Below are 25662 nucleotides of genomic sequence, written 5' to 3' on the forward strand. Positions count from 1 at the left end.
CGACAAAAATAGAATTTATATTTTTATTTTCTGGTATTTAAGAACGGTTTCTGGTCAAGTAGTTTTATGTTCTGATATATTTTACAAATATATTTGTTATTTCAATGAATTAATAAAATACGTATATAATTCGAGACTGAAACATAATATTAGATTCCGCTTTTATTTGGACCAAAAATATAAGAGGTCATTTATATAAAAAAATGATTTTTTTATGTGAAAATTAAAATAAATTTTCTGTGCACAATAAATGCAATAGAAAGGTCGGTTTTTAACGGTTTTCCGCGTTGGTCTGGCGCATGCGCAACGCACACGACGTGACTAGACGTCGCGACGCTCTTTACAGTAGTATTTCCTCGGACGTTCAGTGCAGAACGGTTTTCCGAACCGAACGGAACGATGCGCCAAACTTTGCGCCAAAACACGATAAAAATAACAAAATAAAATAACAAGAAAAAAACATAGCTTTTATACGCATCTTAGGATTTTTTTTATAGTAAATATAATATAGCATTTGTTTTTGGATTGATTTTTAATTATATTTTCACTTTTACACACGTGTGTGCTGGGGAATCGATACGCTTAAATTATTTATAAAAATAATATAAAATACTGTAATATAGTGAAAAAGTAGAAGAGGAAGAAGGATAGAGTACTCACGGACAAACAAACGACGATCTACGCTGCAATGCAGGAATAAAATAGTGAGTACTTTTAATTGTTACAAATATATATGTTTTCAAAATGGTAACCCTCTTAATATAAAACAATTATCTGAACAAAATATTGCATTAACTATATTTATTAATATTCTTCATTCAAATACAAATTTATATTTAAAATTGTTACGATAATGAGTAATGGATAAAAAACTTAATTATTTTTCGCAACACTATTCTTTTAACGATGATATAAAGATTTTAATCTTTAATCCATTTTAAATATTTTTTTCAATTAATCACATTTTGCTATTCTTTTATTATGATAATTTATCTTCCATATTATATTCTTTTGTTATTTTGATTCATATTTTTATACGTAATCTAATGTATAAAAATAAATTCAAATATCTGCAATGTTTATCGACGTCGTCACAGTATTTAATATTCATACGATTTTTGTATAAATTCATTGTGTAACTTTTTTATTAATTTCCTTTTTCAGTGAATGATTTGTAATACTTGTTTAAAAATCATATTAACGCAATGTAATTGCTAAATCAATTTAAATTATATTTGTATTAAATTCATTGTAACAGAATTTAAATTATTAAAAATTATTGTCTGATCGATTTAATATTAATAATGGTTACAAATATTACATATGTAATTGATAACTTAACGCTCTAAAGTGAATTAAAATCATGCTTAAAAATCTTACAAGTAAAATTCACTTTTAAGTTAAATATTAATAATCCGGACTTCGAAAATAATATTGTCCTTATAATATTTCAAGTATGTATATTATATATCTTGAACAATTATATTTTTCTTTTGGTGTATAAAAAACTTTTTCAGACGATGAAGGTCATTATCGATATTTCAGAAGTTCTTAAATTTAATTAACCGTCTCTTAAGGTGGAATTATTCCTTAGTGATCGTTTTATATATTTTTTATTGAATATAAAATTCGAGCATAATTTTAATATGGCGCTTTAGATACTAGTGTTTTTTTTTTCAATAATGCGGTTTTATTTACATATTAAAAATAATATAATACATACCACATTTCATCAGCTAATGATCACTAATCAAAGAATCTTCCGTTCTTAGATTATTAAATCGAGGCATTTATGCGAGATATTAATATATCACTCAAACAGTTTTCACATGAAAATAAATCATATTATAAACTGAAATACAAGTAATTAAATTGAATTCATTGGAATCGGAATTTCATTGTTTTAAAATTGTTATTAGTTGGATATAAATATTAATATCATAATATTTATAAATTTAGTGATATTATGAATGACATAAGCTCAACAACAATATTTTTAAAATCTTTGTTTCATTGGCTGATTATTCTGATATTTTCTGACAATCGGTGTTTTTCTTGTGGACCGACGAAATTGACCCATTGAGAACTTGTTGACATAACTTCTTTTAGTAACAACAAAGGACGAAAGTTCTTTGTGTTGTACATATCTTAAGTCGTTTTTCTCGTATTTCGCAATTCTAAAATAAATTAAGGAAATAAACTTTTCACCGAGGACCATTAGCAACGTCTCTTTCCGAGCAATACTCTTATTCATTTTTCGTCTTTTGTGTGTACGCTCGAACTACTGTGAGGAATTCTGTTTTCCTTTCCTTTTTCATGTACAATCCAATATCCTTTGTCACCGGGAATCTTTCATTCTCTGCCTTACGTAATTTAATGATTCATTTCGAGTGAGAATAGAACTTGTCCGCACAATCAGATAAGTCACAAAGTGATCTAAAATAAATGTTATGGCAAGGTCTTTGACTTTGTTGTGTGATGCATATAAAAACGTGGCACAAATTCAACTCTGCTGTTTTATAATGAAATATCGACTGTTGTAATTGATGTAAATGATTCGTTAATTATTCACGATAGTGCTAATTATGTTTTAGATAGGGGCTATTGAGATATGTTTGTATTCTAAGAGCGTATATTTTTGCAAGTGAAGCTTTCAAAATTATTAATTAGTTACTATAATTACATTTAATTTTTTTACTTCTAAATATTTTTTTTTTAATATACTGTCATTATAAAATATTATTAACCTGGTTGTTGAGCTCACAGATTAGTCGTTTTTATTTAAAAAAAAAAAAATTAGGCCTATTGCTGTGTGTTATTTGTGTTGATTTTTATTGAAGAAAAATTATTTATTTTATAAACAATTATTTTGAAATAATTTTAAGTCACGTCCAGGTACAGCTTGTAACGTTATTTTTATATAAATTCTTGTCTACGTCTGAAAGATCTAATTGTCTCTGAAAATCGTGACGCGAAAAAGGAAGCGATTTTGAGCTCATACGAACTCTCGTGTTCCCATGCCCAATTGGAAATTATTGGTGAGCTGTCGGAATTAGGTTTAGAATAGATGTTGTAGATAAAGTTTGTTTGTTACTAACCTTCTGTCTTTAACCAAAACAGTTACAAAATCTCTCAATGCGGGAATTCAAGTAGACGTCGTATATACAGATTTTGAGAAGGCTTTCGACAAGGTTTATCATGGGTCATTATTAAAAAAATGATCGAACTTTGGTTGTTCGGATGATTTAACTCGGTTATTTTCGAGTTATTTGAGACAGTTTGTAATTGTTCAAAAAATATTTCACCTCTTCAGGGGTTTCTCAAGGGTCCAACTTAGGCCCTCTACTCTAGATGTTATTTATTAATGACATAAATACGGCGGTTACAAATCCAAATTTTCTTATATACGCATTGTACAAATGCATTCGGTCTGTTGCGGACTCCTTTTCTTTACAGAGTGATTTAGACTCTCTATTAAGATTTGATTCAATTAACCGTCTGCTCTTTAGTGTCGGAAAGTGCCATTCTGTGTCATTTTCTCAATCCCGTTCGCCATCAGTTTATTCCTAAAATCTCTGTGAGAACATTTTAATTAAAGAAACTTCCACTAAAGATCTCGAAATCACTTTTGAGAGCAAGTGGAGGTTCTATCTATACATACACGACGTCTGTGATGATTCTTACAATATGCTCGGCTATTTTAAGAGGAACGCTTGATTATTGTCCGAGTAGTGTGACTTTTAAGCCAGTACAAAATTGGCGGTTCTTATCAGGTGATTCTGAGAGTTTTCATTGTAGTCGTCGATGATTAGATTGGTTATATATGATTGCTGTTCGTCAAATGACTGACAAAAAATCCGTGTTTGATGTGATTCAGTGTTTATATTCGTTTTTTAAAGAAGCTTGTACAGATAGGAGACAATCTCGTTAGAGTATAATAGTCATTTTTAAGCCCTCGAGTTATACGCCCGTCCAAGAATTACACAGGATAGCTTAAACAAGGCCACTATTATTTAATAATATATTTTTGGAGCGTATTAAAAAGTTTTTCAGGTAATTAGTGGTTATTGTTTCTTAGTGACGGCTTTGAAGTTTTTGTGGCTATTGTGGAATTCGGGGAGTTTTGCTGATTTCTAATGATATGACGAACAAAACCATTTAGTTTTAATAAATATTTTTTAAAATCATTACTGTAACCCTTACAATCAATTTAAAATTAAACGTATAACATTTGAAATAATGTGTTTCTCACTAAATGCAAAATTAATAATTGATATGCCTAATAAAATCATACATTATAAGCAAAATATTGCTTCGTCTATGCCTTGTTTTTTACTAACTTTGTATCTATATTTCTTATATATGATATATCTAATTATTTAGCCTGAAAAAATAAATTAAACATAGCTTATATAAATATTTTTATACACAGCTAAAATTAAACATGATATTAATCTTTCCGAGGGTCGAATTCGATTTTGCGAAGCTGGATTCACAGCTGCAAGTTTATTGAAAAAATATATTTTTCGCAATAAAACTATTTAATATTGTAACGTATATAGATGTACGTAGCACGATATACATTCGATATATTATATCGTAGTTTACTTTGATGTTATCATAATGGCATAGCAAGAGCGTCGTTCTAGAGTTCTTAGAATTATTTTGTCGATAGTCAGAAAATTATTGAAACAACGTCTTATAATTACCTAATAAAATATTCTATGAAATAAGTGGGCTTAGAATTTTCCTTTTATACTATAGTAAACGCAAAAAATATTACTTGATTAAGAGTCAATCGAACATATCTGCTCTCTAAAATATTTTTATGATGAGGTATAAAAAGATGATTGCGTGTTTATGGCTCGTCGTAAATAAATATGTTTCACTTTATATGTAATGCAATTTTTAACTATTGAATATCATATTATTAACGTCTTTAAGGAAGAAATAATTTTGCTTTTATCTATATAAATATATAATAAGATAAATAATAAGGAATATTATATACGTAGATTATCTATGCTATTTCTAATACAATGTAGTTATTTTCTGAGTCGACCATTTTAATCTCGTTGTTCAAATAGAACCGATTTGCGATTTGATATCGATGTTATATTCGTATCGAGAAATTGCATTGTTTTTTTTATCATATTTACTTTTGACCTCTAGAAATTGTCCTGTCGAATCGCTTACAATTAAGAGGTGAGTTCAAGTATAACTGGTTAGTGCATTCTTGTGGAAAATCGAAAAAATCTCTTAGGGAGAAACGCCACAAACTGTATAAAAAGGGTTAAAGGGTAGAAAATTTGCTCAGCGTTTCTTGAATCGATTATGTTGTAGACGGGTATACAAGGTGAACGTAAATAATTAATTCACAATTCATTATAAAATACGATACTGTATTACAATATATAAAATTTTAATAGACCATAATTTAAAAAATATGAATATGTTAAATATATATTTATGCAAAAATTGTGTAAGAATAAAAAAACTACTAATATACTCACTAACGTTTTTTATTATAATAATTTATTAATATATTACTCCCTTGTGTACTTCTATGTCAACACTGGCTTTGTTAAGAAAATATAAAAGGGTATCATGTGTTTATGTTAACCCTGTAAATATTTTTTTGTTTTTATTACCTTGTCTCGCAGCGGTAACCTCGTTTAATCCTTGTCATTTGAGGAGATAATTTTCTCTCTCAATTGTTGCTGTGTACTCTTTTTTAAGTGAGTAATTTATTGGAGTCGTTCAACAGTGGGTCATGGTGCCAAACTAAGTTGGCTGCTTTAATAAAGACAACAAACTATAATGCTAGCGCTTAAATGAAGCAAAGGAAGAAGTACGTTTGTCATTAGTTATTGATATCGACCATGTAAAACATATTTTTAATATAAAACAGATATCCAGAAAGTACATTCATAAAATAAAATTTGTGCTTTCAGTGTGTACCAAATTAAATCCCGTGAAAAGTTTAATGATCTGTTTTTCTACTCTGTGACAACCATTCGGCTATATACGCATTGCCCATGAAAAAGCTCTTGTTGCATATACGTGCTAAAAGCGCAATAAACCAAAATACTATTAGTCTTTACGACTCATTTACGAATCAGAAATTTTGGGTATTAGAATTCCTAAATGCATTAATAACGGCCGTTTAGTGCGACACAAAAACAAAAAATAAGATTGCATTTACAAGGTAATCAAAAATGACAAGTGCAGTGTTGCCAAATCTTCACCTTTTGCAAATCTAACGGTCACACAAAGCCTGTATGTTTCGATGACTTGTCAGTATTTTCTTTGTAGCACCATTCGTTATCTCGTTATTTTTTCGATTGTGTGATTGTAATTTAGTTTTTTTTCTGTCTGTGTGACACATGTCCACCGCCACAATATTATTTATGTAATGATACGAGTCAATTACATTGCAATATGTGATATTTGGGTTCTTAATCGAATATTTGAATATTATAATTAATCACTTGATTTTTAATTATGTAAATATATGAATAATTTATCGAGTATTCGTAAAATATTTGCTTATGAAACAATATAGAACAATTTATTTACTTGAGTAAAACACTTTTTTCTCTCAATATGTAAAACACGGGTTCCAAAATCCATTGCAAGACAAAGAGACGCTTCTTCTCAACAAAAAAATATTTTACGCCTTTTTAAAAACATTTGTCAATAACGTTTATCGATTGTCTCTACTATGACCGAAATTTACAGAATTCGTATGTTAAGCGAAACATTATGTTATCGATTAACGCTTATCTCAAAAACAGGTGTGCGTCGCAAATTTTTTTAAGTTCGTGTTACATTTTTGTATCTTATTTGAATCAGCCTAATAATTTAATAGCGGTTTATTTATTTATAATTGTTGAACTTATATGCAAATCCACAAAAAAATGCCGATTTAGATCCGTTCTGTATGTATGTCAAATTCGTTCGCTCTCAATATTCAGTAATTAATATAGCATTTTACTATGCAATCTTTTTTAAAACTCAAAAAATTTAACTGTTGTAAAATAATTTATGAATAATTAAAATAAATATTGTTAAGCTGTAATTATATTTAAATAAATAATTTGAAAACTTTAGACAAGTAACCGATTTTTTTCACTAATTGGTTAAATATATTAATATTGGTAAAAACAGAGAACACTTTTTTTATTCAATATTCGAATATTTTAAAACAAATTTTAATAAAAAAAAATTAATAAAAACTTACATAAGCTTTTATTTTACACTATGAGTGAACGATACATATTCTAAACAGGGGGGTACGACAATGACAAATAGTATATTTTTAGTTGACTCACTCTCTTATATGCATACTGCTGTTATATTGTCTTTGTTTACTCAAAAGTTTCGACTCAGTCTACGTTGGTATTTATAGTGGTATTCTAAACTCCCTTTGGCAGATTTCAATGTTTGTGTATTGAAATTTTCCGGAAATTGCTACTCTGCATTACGTAATAAAAACCTATCTAAAATAATAAACCGAGATATAATTTTTCTTTTCTTAAGTATGTAATTTATTTGATTGCTATATTTTTTAATGCTGTTCAAATATTTATTTTATGAACATTAAATATATATGCTAGCAGTTTTATTTTTTTTTGCAATAATACTTCAAAAATGTTAAAAATACTTTATATGCATTTACAAAAAATAAATTCACGACGTGATCTTAAAAAAAATTAAAATACTTGGAAGATATTTAGACAATACATTTCTTGTTTGTGTTGAACCAAGTGTGTAAATTGAAAGGTTTATTTATAGCCGCCACGTGTAATATTATGCGTGTTCATTAATCTGTCTTCATTTAGCAACAAATATAAGTGCTTAATTCTCATTTTGCTATGTAAAATAATATACTGATTTTAGCGGAATTTCTTTTTTAATACACTTACTTTAACAACAAATAAAAATTACATTTCCATTTTTTATTTGGTCTTTTTTTATAATATTTTCTATAATTAGTCACTACATAAAAATATTTCAGGCCAAATGGGTGTGCCTTTGCAACCAAATAGATGCCGAAAAAGCTAGTAACAGTTTTTTTTATTAATGTATATAAATTATCACATAAACAGAGAAATGTCGATACCGCTATCAGGCGGTGAATTTAAAATGGCAGGTTTTGTAAGTCAGAGAGTCTTCGCTGTCGTATCAAGTTATATTATTGTCTGCTGCGATTTTAGTAGAGCAGCTAAGATTGACCCAGATGGCCACTCTGACGGTCGGTAACTATAGGGTAGAAGAACAATAATATTAGGCGCAGGTATTATCTACCTAGCGCGCGTCCTTTCCAAGCAAAGAGTAATTTTCTGGTGATACATATACGTACGGCGATACGTCTCGGGTCAGATGTGTTATTTAGTGGTCCGCGCAATATTTTTAATAATCGACGCAATTGTTTGGTCACGAGATCTCTATCTCTCTCAATATTGTGACATTACTTTTGTTGAAAATGGTTAAAAAAAATTTCGGGTTTTGAAGCCGAAGGATGTCGTATTTTCGTGATGCTCTCTAGAAAATCCGCTGATGTCTTTCATGTCGATGCCAGCAAAATATTCCTACCGTCTCGGCGGATATATTCTAGACAGTTCTTGCTTTACTAAGGATTTAGGTGTGACTTTCGAAGAACGTTGGAAATTTAGCCAGCACATTGCAGAGACTCACAGCAGAATTTTTAATGAAAAATGCTCGGTTTTATCTAAAGAAATGCGCGCTACTTCAGGAATACTTTAGTATTGCGCACTATTTCTGCAGCATACTAGAAAATAGCTCTATTATTTGTATTCCAGGCGTAATTAGTCAATGTAATTAATTGAAGCTGGAAAAGTATAGCGTAAATTTTTTCGCGCTGGGATACGTTTCATTGTCAAATCGCAGAAGTATTTATTTAATTAGACATTTCTGGAAATTGCTCAAAGGCATCATGGAAAACCTTTCGGTGCTGGAGCAGCTCCAAATATGCGCTCCGGAAGGTGGATATATATTAGTTCTCGGTCGCGTCCACTGTTCTTGCCTGTAAAGTCTAGAAGTGTAGCACTTTCAAACTCTGGCAAAGGCCGTTCGTCTGCGCATATAAAATATCAATACTGCGCATAGAGATATAGACACTTTCTCCTGCACATATGGGGTTTTGGTTCAATTCGTGTGGGACAATGCACACCTGTTAAGGTGATTTATGTCTGTTCTTTTTTCTTGTTTTTACTTATATGTGTGTGTGTGCGTATATGAATTTATATGTCTGCATACGTATATATGTATTTTAAAATTGTATTATATTTTATACTTTTGTCAAACGTGACGCATTAATTTAAACTATCAGGTCACAATGATCTTTTGTCTTGAATCGTCTGCCGATGTGACAAATTATCACATATAATTTTACATTCTTGATTCGAGACAGTTCTGGCGAATCACAGATGAGGATATTGGTGAGCATATTGCAGTGAAGTGAAACTGCAAGTTAATTCAACATTACAATAAACAGATAAAAATTGCGGTTTTTATGCAGATAGACGCATTGTCTATCACGCACTTTACGTACGAAAGTGTTTTTTTTTTCTTACTAATGATCAATGACGGACTTAGGTGGTCTGTAATTTTTTACGCAATGGTTTAGAATTAAGTTATCTTCTCTATTTATATTCCTTTTATCTGACGAGTTATTATTTCTTTTTCATGTGTTTAAAATGGTGGTATAAATGACCTCCACTTACACCCCCACAAATATTTTTGTTATCGAGTAAATATAGAAAGTTCAGGTCTGTAATAAGTGTTTTAATAAATAAAAACTTATTTTGCTTATACAAAACTGAAGATTTAAGTGAAATATGTGCAATATTTTTAATACTGTAATGTAATAAGGCGTTTATTATAATGATACAGCTAAAAAATTCAACGCTATAAAAGCTATATTGATTATTATACAACAGTAAAAAAATCAAATTGTATAATACTTTCTCACTTTGATCTAAATTCAGTAAAACGTTAACGATCAAATTTATATATTTAGATCCCTTATATAATATATTTTCAGGCTTCGCTTAACTAAATAATGTATAATTATGTTTATATAAAACGTGATAGCAAAATTGCATGTCTAAAAGAGTTAAATGGGAAATTGTGCCATTTTTGGTAACAAAGAACAAAACTTAAGTTTATTTTGTAATTAACCTAACGTTCGTGTTTTACGAGACTTTAACCCGCAAGTTTATATATTTATAGTTAACGACGCTCCATTGAACCGTTTTCAGTTTTAAATGCATTTATACCGTTGACATAATCCACAGTATTTTTTACCCCCTGTGCTAAAATTGAGCTGAAAACTACATCAGAAAACGTGTTTCGTCCGCATCAGTCTAATAAATTGCACTTTACGTTCAGAAAGAACTCGCTTTCACATAAATTTTCACAAACGGTCATCTGAGTACGTCCGACTCTTCTTTTTTATTTTATTTTTATATATATATATATATATTTCTGCCCGCAAAAAGACCCTTTGATCTTAAAAATAAAAATAATTGTAACGAATTAGTTGCTTGTCGGTTGAAGAATAACAACTCATCCTATGTATATGATTGTTTGAAGATAGCATTGATTTTGATACATTATAAATTATAACGTAATATGAATGAATGTTTGTGACGTAATTTTGGTATTTAATTAATTAGATATAGCATTGAATAATTATTATTGAAATATAAAATCTGTGCGTATAAGATAAATTATATAAAACCAGTACTCAATTCGCTAATTGAATTTACATGGTAGATCAAAGGATGATTATTAATTAAATCAGGTGAAAGTGCTCTTATTGCATATGAATATTAATATACAGCATATATGTAATACGTAATTTATACAACCATTTATTAATGAGTATGCTCAATCTGTTTTTTTAATAATATCTGCTAGTATAAGATTAGGTAATTTTTGTACGAATTTCATACTTGAACAAATATATATTTTGAGTTGAGTGATGAGTACAAAGCTAGTTTTCAGTTAGATTATATAAACGCCTAATTTTGCTGATCATATTTTTTTATAAATAATTTAAAAACTACTTGAATCGATTTGGCACAAAATGAGTTAACTCGTAACTTTATATTGTTGACCTTATGCTAACGAAAGTGATACTGATACTAACCACATTCAATCAATTAGTTCGAACACCGGCCGTAGGTATAAGGATTACGTTATATAAATACAAAATATATTTGCTTACCTTATACTTTATATACAAACACATTTCAGACGGTTGAGATACTATTCAATATAAGGATATTTGCATCATGAATGACATAATACAACTTTATGTCATCTTGTCCCTGATACGATTTTCAAGCAGTTTTCTACTGATAAGAAAATGTGTTCTGTCATCTTACAACATTTTTGTATATATACAGTATTATAATATATACAAAATTTATTATCAATTCCAAACATATATATTATTTAATCAATAGCTATTCAAGTGTGTATTTAATGTTTTTGTAATATACGCGATAAAAACTTTCATTCGTAACAAAAATATTTTTGTATAATGCCATTGTGTTTGAAACGGAATGTCTATTGTACCATATTTTCACATTAATAACGCCTATTATAATTTCATGTGTGATTAAATGTGAATTTACATAATTCAATCATATGTATCGCAATTGGATTGATACAAATAATTTACTATAAATATTTATAGCATTGGTTGTATAAACGTATATCGTTTAATTTAAGGGAGTGGGATGTTTTTTGCCCTTGCATAGGAACCCTTGCTTTATCATTCAAATTCCTGGAAAATACATAACGTTCACGAGAGGATAATCGGGGAAAATTGTTTGTGTTTCGAGCATTTATCGATTTGCACATTACATACACAAATGTTCACATTACGATATTTTAAATTGGCATTAAACCTTTTAAGTATTTTTATGGTGAGCAGAAAATAATCTTTAAACATGTATCTATTATCTAATTTTAATTTTCAGTCAATCATACAGACCATTTAAAAATCTTTAAATTATTAGGTAATTACAACAAATCACCTCAAAAAATTTTTTTAATCAAAATTCAACAGTTTCATTCGCGGATTATCAGAATAATAAGTATATGTACAAACTGATTTATATGTAAAATAACTGATTAAATACATACATACATACATATATTATTAAAGTAACTAAGTTAAGTAAAAAAATATATATTTGTAACACTAGTATTGAATACAATTTAATTTTTTATAAAATAGATACAATTAGGATATATATGGGTCAATAAAACATTCTTTTTTAATCAATCCATATGTGTGTTTTAGCCCAAAACTCGTTAGAGGTACAAAATTTGAGTGTTTCAACAAAAATAATAGAAAGAAAAATGGTGTGAACACACATGGATTGCACAATAGCCACACAGACTTTTTACAAAATACTTTAAACCCTTTTATTTATAAGCTAATTAAGTCTAAAAAATACACTAATAATAGTTATTGAAACAAATAAATATTTTTTGAACACTCCTTTGTAATTATCGTACCGCCAGTCTAAATCATTTACAAAAGGTTGGATTTGAAGGTTTACATAAACACTAATGCGATTAGCTTTTAATTTTCATTATCTTTAATTTGTCTCGTTGGGCTATAATAAAAGATGTAGATGAACAATACTCACCAATAGGCATTTTAATTTCTCAAGAAATAATTTTTTTTTGATAAAAAAATATATCTAATATAAATAGTGTGTGAATTAATTAATCAGTAAATTATTGTTTATATATTTATATTCTTAATGAACAGAGAATTGAATGATCGTTGAAGATAACAAACTACAATAGGATGATTTAGTATAGTGTACGCGAATAATCAAAGGATAGTCGAGATACGAGAAAGTTTGGGGCTTTTTTATTAATACAAATTTAATTGCGCAGCTTTATAGAAAGCCCCCATACATTTTTAAAACTTGCCGACTACCAAGCGGAGCAGATTATCAGTTTCATTTTTAGATTATCAAAACAAAGATAAGGCCGATTAGAGTAGTTGAAAAATTCGTAAACAATTTTTTGCTATTTAAATACTTATTTATTAAAAGTTTCATATTTTCAAACATCAGGTACGGACCTACCCTTTTTTATGCTGCGGTTAAAAAACATTTGAAAATATTTTAATAAATGTATTTTTTTTGCCAATAAAAGACTTTTCGAGAAATCATTAAATTTACTAAAAAAATAAAAAATTTTGATTTGCCATATTTCTCCAAAATATTTTAAGAAATAATTCTTGAGAATAAACATTACTTTTATACTGTACATATATTAGTAGATTACATATTTTGTATCATAAACTGTTATCAGCTCATCTGACAGCTAACTATTATATATAAAATAGTCTCGCTACTCGGTCACCAATTGCAAAAAAGATAAAGTATGGCAAATAGTAGTCGAGTTTTTAATTAAATTTTGTTTTCGCTTTGATCTTAGAATTGCCATGTAAATCTGCACAATTTTAAACTCGCTATTAACATCTAGGTCACATCCAACTTGTTTTAATGTATCTATCATTTTGAAAGATAAATATATTTAAGATAAACTTATAAAGGGAAGTTATAACATTTTGTACGTACTTTTGTATACAGTGATATAAATCGTTGTCAATGAATTGTTTTTATTATTTTATTTCACATTTAATATTACATAAATATTTAGAGCTTGTAAGATACAATTTATTTAAAAGCAATATTGTAAAATTTCTCGAATTTAATAAATCAAACGTCAGGGAATTTCAAGGGTCGATGCCCTAGAATTAAATAGGAATTACATTGTCGCGTTTGAAAATCGCTTTGTTTCATCAACCATTTCGTTTTTATTTCCAAGAAAATCTCATAGAAAAAATCACGCTTTATCCTTTCTGTAATCTTGAATTTCGCATACGAAGCAAACCTTATATTAGCACACCTAAGCTACGACTAAGCATTGTTCTCCACCGTTTTATATTAACAAGTAATTTATTATTACATGGCCGGGTCGGCTAGATTAATATATCATAATAAAACAAGGAAAATGTTCCGAGGAAAACGTTTTAAGTGGCTCACTAAATTATAACTCTCCACTGTCATCCGTGGACTAAATTTAACCCAAGACTTAACCGGAATCGTATTGACGCAGTCTCTCGGTTCTGTGTTGTCGGATTCACCTTTTATTTTTATAACATGTACTCGTATATCAACTTATCATTGAATAATTTCTGGGAAAATCTCTTCTCTGACACAGAGATTTTTATATATAAATTTTTAATTTTTATATTGATATAAATACATATATAAGCGACGGAAATAGAACGCGATGATGTACATATTTACATAAATGTAAAAGCGCGAAAATACAAATTTACAAGTGCATAAATTTATTGCGATAGACACTTAAAAATATCGTTTATATTTAAAATATCGTATAATAAGAAGAACAATGTGAGAGAGAATTTATACATAAGGCAGGATTAAAACAACCTTTTTAATTCTCGGAAGATGTAATCAAATTATATTTCTTATTGCAAATAATATTTTTTTACATTTTCCAGTTAATATTTTTCAAGTCAAAATATTACTTGATCGTGTTTTAATTTTGGCAAATATTTGTGAAATTATTTCGGTCTAATATTAAAAAGCAATATTTATTTTATATTAATATTAAGAAACAACAACAAATTTAAGACACCATAAAAAAAAATTAGATCAATGAAAACCAATAAGTATATATATTATTTATTGTGTGGTTGAATTAAATTGTTTTAAAAATAAAATGTAAATAGGTTACTTTGTAAATTGGTTCTTGTCCTCAATTCAAAATCAATAAACTTGGTTGTATCTCAGAGATATCGTGTGAAAATTCTCGATGTGCTGACGGAAGCGTGTTCCGAACGAGAGTGAATGATATGCGCTATGTATGCCTTTATATACGCTTGATCAAACTAATAGAGATCGAGGTTACAAAAAAATAAAAATGTATTGAGATTTGTTTATTTTAGTTGTATTTCTAAGTGAAGGTTTGGAAACCCTGCACTTGTTCTAGCATATTTTTGTGCTTATCAATACAATGTGTTATTTTGCAGGTGATTGTTTTTAAGGATGCTAATTCTTCATAAATTCTGATCTTCAGTAAAGACTAATGGCATTTATGTTTATTGCGCTATTAACACTTATATCTGACGAGTTATTTTCTTCCGACCAATTCGTCAATCAAGTGTTTTTTATACATGTCCGCAAAGTGTTGACATATTAATTTAATTTAATAATTTTATGTCATTTAATCATCAAGATATTTGAAAATATTTTTTTTATAATCAATGGGAAAGGTAAAAATGATTTAATTACAAATTTAATACACTTTACCTACTTCTATTTTTTAATTTAATATAATTGTAATTGATTTTAAAATAATATTAATTAATAAACATTTTTAATATCTACTTTAAATTGTAACGTAATCATAAATATGTTTATAATTTTTCATGTAATATTAAATTTTTATTACATAAGTAATAGATATTATTTTTATTAATCATAGTAATTGGTTAATCGATATAAATATACCTTTTTATATAAAATAGTCACATCGTTTCGCTTTATATTGACATTTCAACAGAAATAATATCTCTTACTTGGCATCACATACTCCATCATTTTTGATGCCTCATTTAAAAAAAAGAGCAGTTGAGAATAAAGAATCTTTGAAAAAATATCAATAAACCAAATGCCAAGATCTGTCTTAAGAATTTTTCATATTATTTATTATTTATATTATTTATATTATTTCATATTATACATTTTATGAAAATACACGGAGGTCATTCTGTTAAATTGTTAACAATATACCATTTATCAACGCTGAAAGATAAACGATTCACCGAAACTCTTCTTCACAATAAATCTGAAACACTTTTAAAAATAAAGAATAAGTAATTAATATAAGGGGTTTATATATTTATAAATTTCCTGCGTATAAGAGAAAGTTTTTATGAGTCTGAGCCATTTATATATATATATATATACATAGGAAATAGTAGTAGGGAAAGATTTGATCATTATCGAATATTCCCAAATAGCTACCAAAAAATTGTCTGCAATGATTTTATTAACTAAAAACAGCATTATTTTTTTTTAAATATGAAAATACAAAAATTTTGTATTTTCTTTAATCTTTTTTTTTAAACGATACAGTTATAGCATGAATAGCCAGTTATTGATCATTAAATATAGTTAGCACTATTTGTAATTAAAATATAAACTATTACAACTAAATGTATTTTTTTGCTGTATCGCAATTAAATTGTGACATACAAAATTTAATTAATAGTTAACTTTGGTTATAGCTCAATTTAAAGAAAATACAGCAATTAAATTACTTTAATAATATTTTATAAAGTACTACAAACTTATAAAACTTAAATATTCCAATTAAATTTGACCCACTTTATTTTATATTTCAAAAATAACCTCCTCTTTAGTAACCATTACAATTAAAATATGTTTTCCGGTTATGACTACTTGAAAATAGTATTATATTATTTATAATAAAAAATAAATTAAAAAAAAAACATTGTGACCAAATATTTGTTGATTAAATTAGCAATTCTTAAAGTTTACTAGTTAAGCTATATTGAAAATGAAGCGAAATTTCCAGTTAATGTATAACGAAAACTACTATACTATATCTTAATAGGCTTCCGGTTAAAGTTTATATTTTAATTAAATTTTCTAATAATACCTTAATGTTTGTTTGTTTATTCTAAATATATGTATGCAGATTGCTATATAACCTAAACTGGAATATAAATTTCAACTAAATTTATTCAATATATTTTATATACTGAATATATAAAAAATATTTTAATGATCCATTAGATCAACCTGTATTTTATTAAGCATTTAATATTTACGCTTTTAAAACTTTTGTAAAATTATTAAGATTTACTTTTTTATACCTTCAGGGGTAATTTCCGGGTATAAAAAACTTTTGATCTCCTGTTTTTGTCGTAATACACACACCCGAAATGAAAAGTATTGAACATACTCTCTATTTTTTGTGTTCTTATATTTACACGTATAAAAAATGTAATGGCATTTCTTCCTTTATTACGGTTCGTGATCCGTATGGAAAACTCTATCCAATTCGGATATGTAGCAATAATCTGGAGCAACCCTAGGGATAGGAAGATCGGACGCGTACTTCAGTTATGTGGACTGATTCAGTACCATGGACATCCGAGCATAGATGCAATTTATGTATACATATATATAAAAACTAAGATATTTCTATATTTAGACCTTTCCTTTCCGACTTGTGAAGCGTTTATGTGTTTGACAACCAATTTGCCGCGTAGAGTGCTTTTTTCTTTAAGTCGTATCATAATCAAACCATTTGTATGTTAAAATGGTTTTGTTATGAATTATTCATAAATCAAAAAGAAAATTTTATCGAAACAATCTAACCTATATATCGATTTTTAAGCTCACTTGTCAATGACATATATAAAAATAATGTTTTCTGATAAAATAAAATTTATTAATGGGTTATGTTTGTAAAAGTTTTCCTATATTTTTCCCGTTAATTAAGAACCTGTCGCTTGACAAAATTTACATAGCAGCTGTTTTCATCTTTTAGAAATATATTTATATAGTATAAAATGGGGTAGAAATATTTTCTTTTCAGCTTATTCGTTATGTAATTAAAATTTATTGAAAATATATTATATATTTTGCTGTTAACCATAATAAATGTATATATTCTGTTTTTTTTTAATACTAATTTGTGAAAAATAAATCAAAACAGAAAGCTTTGTAATTAAAAAAAAAATATTTTTATGAATTATAGTTATCGAAAAAAAGCAATTTATGAAAATAACCAAGTTAATGAATTTTGATAGATAATTAGTAAAAATATTAGAACAAATACGTTCGTATATTAAAGAATATAATATCATATTAAATATATGTAAAAGTTTCTGATGCATAACACTCACTTCGTGTCAAATTTGACACATGATTCGATTTTATCAATGATGGAAGATCTGACGAAAAGCCTCGTGCATATTTATATATGTACGTATGTACGTTTTATATATTATACATTATATAAAAATATATAATATTTACTTTACACGGATTTATATTAATGTTATTTAATAGCGTATTCTAAATAAAATAAATTTATTATATGACATAACACCCGAGCTCCGCGAAAAAGTAAAAGGATACTATTTATAATATTGTATTATCTAAAATTATATAATTCCACGTGAACGACACATGTCACCATTATAATCCCACGCATAATCTCGAAAAACGTTTATTGTTAATTCAACGGTGTGTATCACTATTTATTATTTTCGTATCGTTTTCATTGTACCGCTTCTCTCGCACACGAGCTATTCCCAAGGGTAGAAATTTTCGTCGAAAAGTATTTTTTTTGTGTAACAAATCGTCCTTATGTTTTATTCCAATCAAATTGACATAATGGTGCGAACGAAGGATGATATAAAAAATCCAATTTAATATTTTCCAAGTACGTTTCAATCACATCAAACGGTATTTGAATGATCAACAGCATATCAGTAGCAACATATTTGATTTGTTTTTTTACAATTACAAAAAAATACGATGTAGATAATTATGTATTTCTGCACTGATTTGGATTATAAAACATATATAACATATTGCAAATATCGTTTTTGATGACTATGAATTTTTTCCATTCCTATTCATGATCTTCTGGCCAATGTAATAATTTAGGATGGAAGCAGACTATTTGTTATTGTGCAAAATACATCTAATAATAGTATATTCTACGTAACAGTGAACTTATAAAAATGTTAAGCTCTGAAAAGAGTAAGTTTCCGATCGATATTTAATATTTCGGTTAAAGTATTTGGTGAAAGTGTATTTTGAATGTCGCGAGTACATTATGTACACGCTTATATATATTTTCATAATATTAACTGTCTAATGCATTCATGATTAAATAGAAAATGCCATTGTTTGATACTTTTCTAACAAGAATTTTTACGTGAAGACTATTATTCAAACATCTGGGACGTAATAACGCTGTAATTCGGGTGCCCAATAGAATTTGATCGTGGCATCCGTTAAGTGCGTTCTTTTATATTAGTAAAGTGCACTATTTTGTGCTTCTAGTGCACACAAATAGACGATCGGCACGCAAGCTTGTTTAACGTCGGCGTGACGAATAAACTTGTTCTGCAAGCTGTTAATACCCATAAGCTTATTTTTAATTTTAATAAATTGTATGTTTTTTTAAAAAAAATGCAGAAGTGGATTTGCATCTTATACTAAAAATTTACTGATAAGTTGCTCTTATTTTATTTTTTTATATTAAATAAAAATGTAAAACTCAGCTCGATTTTAATGAATTAATACGATATTCATCTTTAATGTTAGGAAAATATTAGTAAATTTATTTTGTTATGCTCAATCGAAATTTTAATTTCATAAAAAGCATTATTTCCGATCTTCTAAGCACAGTATAAATTAAAAATGTCAAAGGTGTGATATGAATCTTTTAGTTTGATAGTCAGTGACATTCTTATTTCTTTATTTTTTTAAATCTTCCGTTGTAATCTGGCAGGAATAAGCACAATGCGTTACAACGGCCAAAATCTGTATCAACTGTATATGTCAATCAGACATAATGAATATTTAAAAGTTAGTATTATCCACCAGACTGAAAAAGTCTTGAAATCGGTGACATCTATTTTATTAATTATAAAGTATAATGTACTATACAATTTATAAGCAATGGATATCACTGCAGCTGGGCACAGTATTTTTAATTATTAGCGCATTTTTATAAATGAAAATTTGTGTGTCACTGCCGGGGCTTGAGCCCGTAACCTCAGAGTTAGTAGTCTGAGACGTTACGGTCTACGCTATTCCGTATACCAGTCGTCCATCGTGCTAGTTATTAAAATTATTTTTTTAAACTCATTAGTTCTAATAAGTATGTGAGGAGCATTTAACCGTGCAGCGCAATTTTTTTATTAGTAATTATTAAAAACTATTTAATTTCAATTAAGTTATGGTCTAGCTATTTTTTCGCTTATTTTTAAAAATATAAATATTTTAGGTTATGTAAAAATAAGGTAAAGAATTTTATGTAAATTTTCTGATATATTTTATTTTAAAAAACCTTGGTAAAATCATGGTAAATTTTTAGCGCGGTGATAATATTTTTATTAATAAAAATATTATCACCGCGTTTTTTGATATTTATTATCTTCATAAAATTTTTATCCTGTAAAAATTTTAACATAGTTTGTTAGCCAATCTGATTTGCCATCATGTCTTAAAAAAGCAGCTATTTGAAGAATTTTGCAAATTAAATTTGTTAAAATGTCCTAGAAAAATATTTAAGAATGCAAAAATTTTAAATAATCTATTTTTAACATAAAAATACAATATGCAAAAATTTAAATACCTTGACATATTTTTATGTATAATATATATATCTATATTATTGCATTGAATATAATCTTTTAGTACGACCTACGCGTTTTTATATACCACTAAATTCGTAGCTCAAGTTTCTTAAAAAATGGATACGTTTATATATGCTTTTCAGTAACGGACTTGTAAATAAAAAATACAATAGCTAGAAAATGACTTGGATTGCCTTAATTATTATTATGCTCAATTTGCCCGCGGGAGAAACGAAAATAACAGTCTTATTTCATTCATTACTTTGTATATTATATCTACAGTATATATTGTACTGATTATATGAAAAATATAAGCTATAAAGCTTCCAAGATTGTGTGATTTGTCTGCTATTTTCATAAATTAAGTACCATAAGGTACTTCTTCTTACAACCACTTAGTGCACAATATTAGTAATAATATTATTCTTTTGTATGGTTGCCAAATAATGCATCTTACTCTCTTATTTTATAGAAAGATGAAAACATATTTTTATATACATATATTACCCATTTAATTTTTACGTTATGTGCTGAAATATGCACAACTTGAGTCGCATTGACGTGTATACCTAATTAAGTAGTTATTTTTGCTACAAATAAGAATTATACTTTGCTTAAAAGATATATATTAAATTCAATATTAGGTTACACGTGATCACTAACAAGGATATCAGTTTATTATATATAGATATCTATTCTATTTTTAAGTGTTGTTTTTTATTATTTCAACGTAAGAAATATGCTTTATATCATTGAGTGATTTTGTAAACATTATTCAAGTTTGAAATATACGTTCTATTTTTGTGAAGTGTATTGTTATGTTTCTATAACATATATTTCTTTTAATTATGCATTCTTTTTCAATCTGTTATTGTGTTATATAAATAATATATTTTAATATAGAGCTTAATCATAAACGTTTAAAAAAGCTTACACAACATTAATATGTAGATTTATTTTGCGGCTTTAATATAAATTAAACAATTTTAAAGAAAGCCCAAAAATAAGTTTAAAATGATTTAAGTAAATAATAATATTGATTTAATTTTTTTCAATTACCGTAATATGCTTTAATAAAAATAAGATATATATATATTTTAGTAACAATTTGTAACTACGTAGTAAATATATATAATATATATATAAATACAAATGTATAGAATGTACACAATACAGTCTTGAGAGGATTTTGTTTACCCATATCGCCTAACCCATGGATTTAATATGTAAGTATATAGGAAATACATTTATTAGATGCCCTTAATACAATAAACGATTGTCTGTTTCCCATCGGAAAACTCTTTGGTGCGAATTTTCGGATCTGTTTTCAATGTAGTTTTCTTTATTGAGCTCGAAGAAATGTCCGTTTGTTTGCTAGTAACGATTTTTTTCTTCCGGGAACTGTTATAATATTTACTGGATTTTATAATATAATTATTGTACTAAATAAATATTTGTATTAATGGTATATTATTTAATTAAAAATGTGCTTGATTGCGTAATCTTTTAAGAGTTATTATATAATATTGGTATTAAATGTTGATTTTGAAGTATTTTGATATTCCGCAGCCTTTCAAAATACACATATTTATTTTGGGAATTGCGCTATTGTAACCCTTGCTGGAGATTTATTGTAAATATTTATTTTCTTGTTATTTTCAGGTAAAAACGTGAGGGAAACATCGTTGTGATATGAACACGACTTCGCCAAAATCCTCGTTGGCGAAACTTGGTTTAGGAGTTAGACCTAAACCTATAAAGGTCATGGTGCTGGGACAAGGCGGTGTAGGAAAGACAGGTATGTTTTTACAAATAAAATAAATAATTTCGCTGACAAATAATTTTATAAATGATTATTGCTTTAATTATGCAGTTTACATCTGTATTAAGGATAAAAACGGTTTTATAAAAAAATAATTAAACACTAGCTTAATTATGCGAGCTTTTAAGTCGTTCTATCTTAAGATGTTATATTTTCTCTCTCAGAAAATTTTTCTGCTTTTCTCAGAAAATGTCGCCTTTATTTAATATTAAATTTCTGTGTAGAATATGACAGATTAAATATTCATTTAAAATGGTTCATCTTTGTAACTTTTTGAGTTATTTTATGTTTTTAAAAAAGCTGTATTATAAATATCTTAAGATAATGAAAATATATTTTAGTTAGATAAAATAAATATTGATCTTATCATATTTTAATTATTGCTAGCATAATTTGATAACAATATCAATATATGCTATTATTATTACATTTACAAACTTATGTATTGTTTCTGATCTTAAACATTAGTTATTTAAAGTATATAACAAAAGTTTAAGATTTATTTATTTTTATGATTTAATATCGTACCCATTGTACATTTTTGAGCTTTGTGATTTTTGCGATCAATAACAATAAAAATTTGAGTAAACATTCATCTAAACAAATATATAAACCCAAAGCATTTCAATTATTAAAAAAATACGACGCAGTATTTCGAATTTTCGCTCTCAAAAAAGAAGTACTATTTACTGCTTATTTTATTCGGCGGCAATATGCTGCAAGGCAGAGATTGCCTCTCTGAAGTTTTAATTAGATGACGGGAAAAAATTAATCCTGAACGACACTTTTCATATTTCAGCTCAACGAAAAATTAAATCGTAGGAAGAAATTCTATTTAATGATAAAAAATCACATGATTTATAAAACAACTTAACAACCTTTCGATGTGATTTATTGAAATTGATGTGCGACTTAAACCTGAAAGGTCGTTTCACTTGCGAATATTTCCTCTCCGCAATATACATACAGTGTGTCAAGAAAAAAAATGTTTTGCATAATTCTTAAATCATTAATAGAATTAAATTTGATATTTATTCAGTATATTCATATTTAATTTTCATATTTATTCAGAAAGTATATCTTTGATTATTTCATTTTATTTTTCTTTAGTTGTAGCCAGGCGTAAGCCCAATGCGTAACAACGGGGTGAGCTACTAGTGAATTGGTGACATATATATAATTAATTATATATTATAATATTATGTTCATAATGGAGTTAGGTCTGTTTTTTTATTATTAGCGCATTTTTATAAGAAAAATTGAGTCTGCTGCCGGAACCCAAATCCGTACACTTTTATACAAAAAAAATTGTTTCATAGAAAAAAATTACATTTGCCTAAGCAGAAATATATTTTATTATTTGAAGAAAACGATACGAATATTTGCGCAAAAAAATATATTCTCATAACTTGATATTTGATTTAAATAAAATATCAGAGATCATTAGCCATTCACCGAGAAATTTCTGAAAGCTAATAGTTTTATTAAAAAAGCTCTTTTTTATTTGTATAAAAAAAATAGTAAAAAGTGACTTTCAGAGCCTTTTACTATTTATAGAATTTACTACTGTCCCTTTTATTCTAATGCAGTTATCTACGTGTTTATCTGCGAATTTATATATGTATATATAAACCTAAGACATGTGCTAAAAGCATCGGGAGGGGTAGTTAATAAGCCCATGTCTGGATTACAATAACAATGGTGATAAAATTAGTTAGTAACATGTTAACATACATTGTTTAGGGTAATGTGATGGTTCAGTGATTATTGCGCACAGCGGAAATTCTCATCATAGATGATCAATATATACATACATATGTATATTTAAGAATACGTAAATACATATAAAAAAGAATGTCTGTAAATGTAACAGATATGATTTTAATTTAAATCTTTTTATTTTAAAAATAATTTACAATTATATTAGTATGATACACTTACATGTCCTATAATTACCCAATTTTTTTTTTAAATATTGAGCGGTTGAAATTAAAAGTAAAATATATTTGACAATCAAACTTATGTTCAGAATTTTCGTGTGCGTAATAATCCGGTCACCGACAGTTTTATGTGTTTGCCATGAAAGTGTTTCTATGTAGATTTCAAATATACAACATACTATGTAGAATCAACTTAAAAAATATACAATAATACATTTTCATATTTTTATTCAAAATGGCAAGTTGGCAACGCATGAGCGTGTTCATAGGCAAAGCATAAGACAGTGATTCAAAAATAAAAAAAAACAAAATCAATCCATGTTTTACTTGACACAGTGTATACATATATAAATTATATTACACGTGTAAATAGCCACGAGAATATACACGCACCTGAGCTTTCGCGCAGCTTTTGGAATTATCCATCCATTTTCAAGCTCCGCTGAAAGCTCGATAAAGTACTCCGCGCACAATTTTATTAAACTTCACACGCTCAAAACTCTATACGTGTGTAATACCTACGTTGGTTTTAATTTATATTGGCGCAACACTACTTGGAACCTAGCCAAATGTAGGGCTGTCTAGAAATCCTATTATAGAAACTATGTGCACGTGAATTAATTCGCTAAAACTTCTACGCCATTATTCACACATGGCGTTCACAAAGACAACGCGTTTTGCATTGACGATTATAAATAATTGATTTTATTTTGCAATTTATTGTGATGACCCTAAACTTGTGTTTATATATATGAGTGAATTACGAATAAAGGACTATTAACATATCATCGTTCAATTATATGTTTATTTATGAAAGTAATAAATAAAGCTTTTGATTTGTTTATCAAGTTAAAAACAATACAATTACTCAATCTAATTAATTTTATAATCAAATATTAAATTATATTTATTTGTGAGTTGATTAAAAAAAAGATTATTTATTTATTCGACTAATGATTTATTTAACACAATTCAATTGCAACATTCGTATATAGAATATCGATTAGCAAGATTCAATTAAATAAACATGAACTTTAAGATCAAATTCCATATGAATCAATATTGTTCATCTGTATAGCTTTCGTCGTTGTTTTCAATATTTCAAACGTACGAATATCATTAGTCACCGACTAATGGAGTTTGGGTATTACGGACCTTTTTGTTACTAGTGGGTCTAACCATGTGTAATATTTAACTGGAACGTGCAACAGACGTTTGCTTTATGGTATGTAATAAAACTCGACAAATACGGGTTGAAGTTTGTAAAGGCTTGATACGATAATTTAATAATTGAAAATTTTCCGCTTGCCATGTTTAATTGGATAGCTATAATTTATATTGCACTTAAGTACCTTAACTAAAAAGCAATTTATATATTATATTTAAAAAAA

General features: G+C 27.4%; 1 protein-coding gene across 2 annotated transcripts in view; it reads left to right on the forward strand.

Annotated features, from left to right (window-relative positions):
* The first annotated feature begins 366 nt into the window (after nucleotides 1-366).
* The window catches only part of LOC148227697 (ras-related and estrogen-regulated growth inhibitor), a 43955-nt gene continuing 18659 nt past the window's right edge, over nucleotides 367-25662 (forward strand). For both annotated transcript variants that reach the window (XM_088201922.1, XM_088201923.1), the window contains exons 1-2: nucleotides 367-704; nucleotides 22172-22307. In XM_088201922.1, the coding sequence (XP_088058048.1) occupies nucleotides 22202-22307 (106 nt within the window). In that variant the 5' untranslated portion in view covers nucleotides 367-704; nucleotides 22172-22201. The remainder of the gene's footprint in view (nucleotides 705-22171; nucleotides 22308-25662) is intronic.

Source organism: Plectrocnemia conspersa, unplaced genomic scaffold (genome assembly GCF_051122295.1).
Source record: "Plectrocnemia conspersa isolate PC_06_02 unplaced genomic scaffold, ASM5112229v1 ptg000013l, whole genome shotgun sequence".
NCBI classification, from domain to species: domain Eukaryota; kingdom Metazoa; phylum Arthropoda; class Insecta; order Trichoptera; family Polycentropodidae; genus Plectrocnemia; species Plectrocnemia conspersa.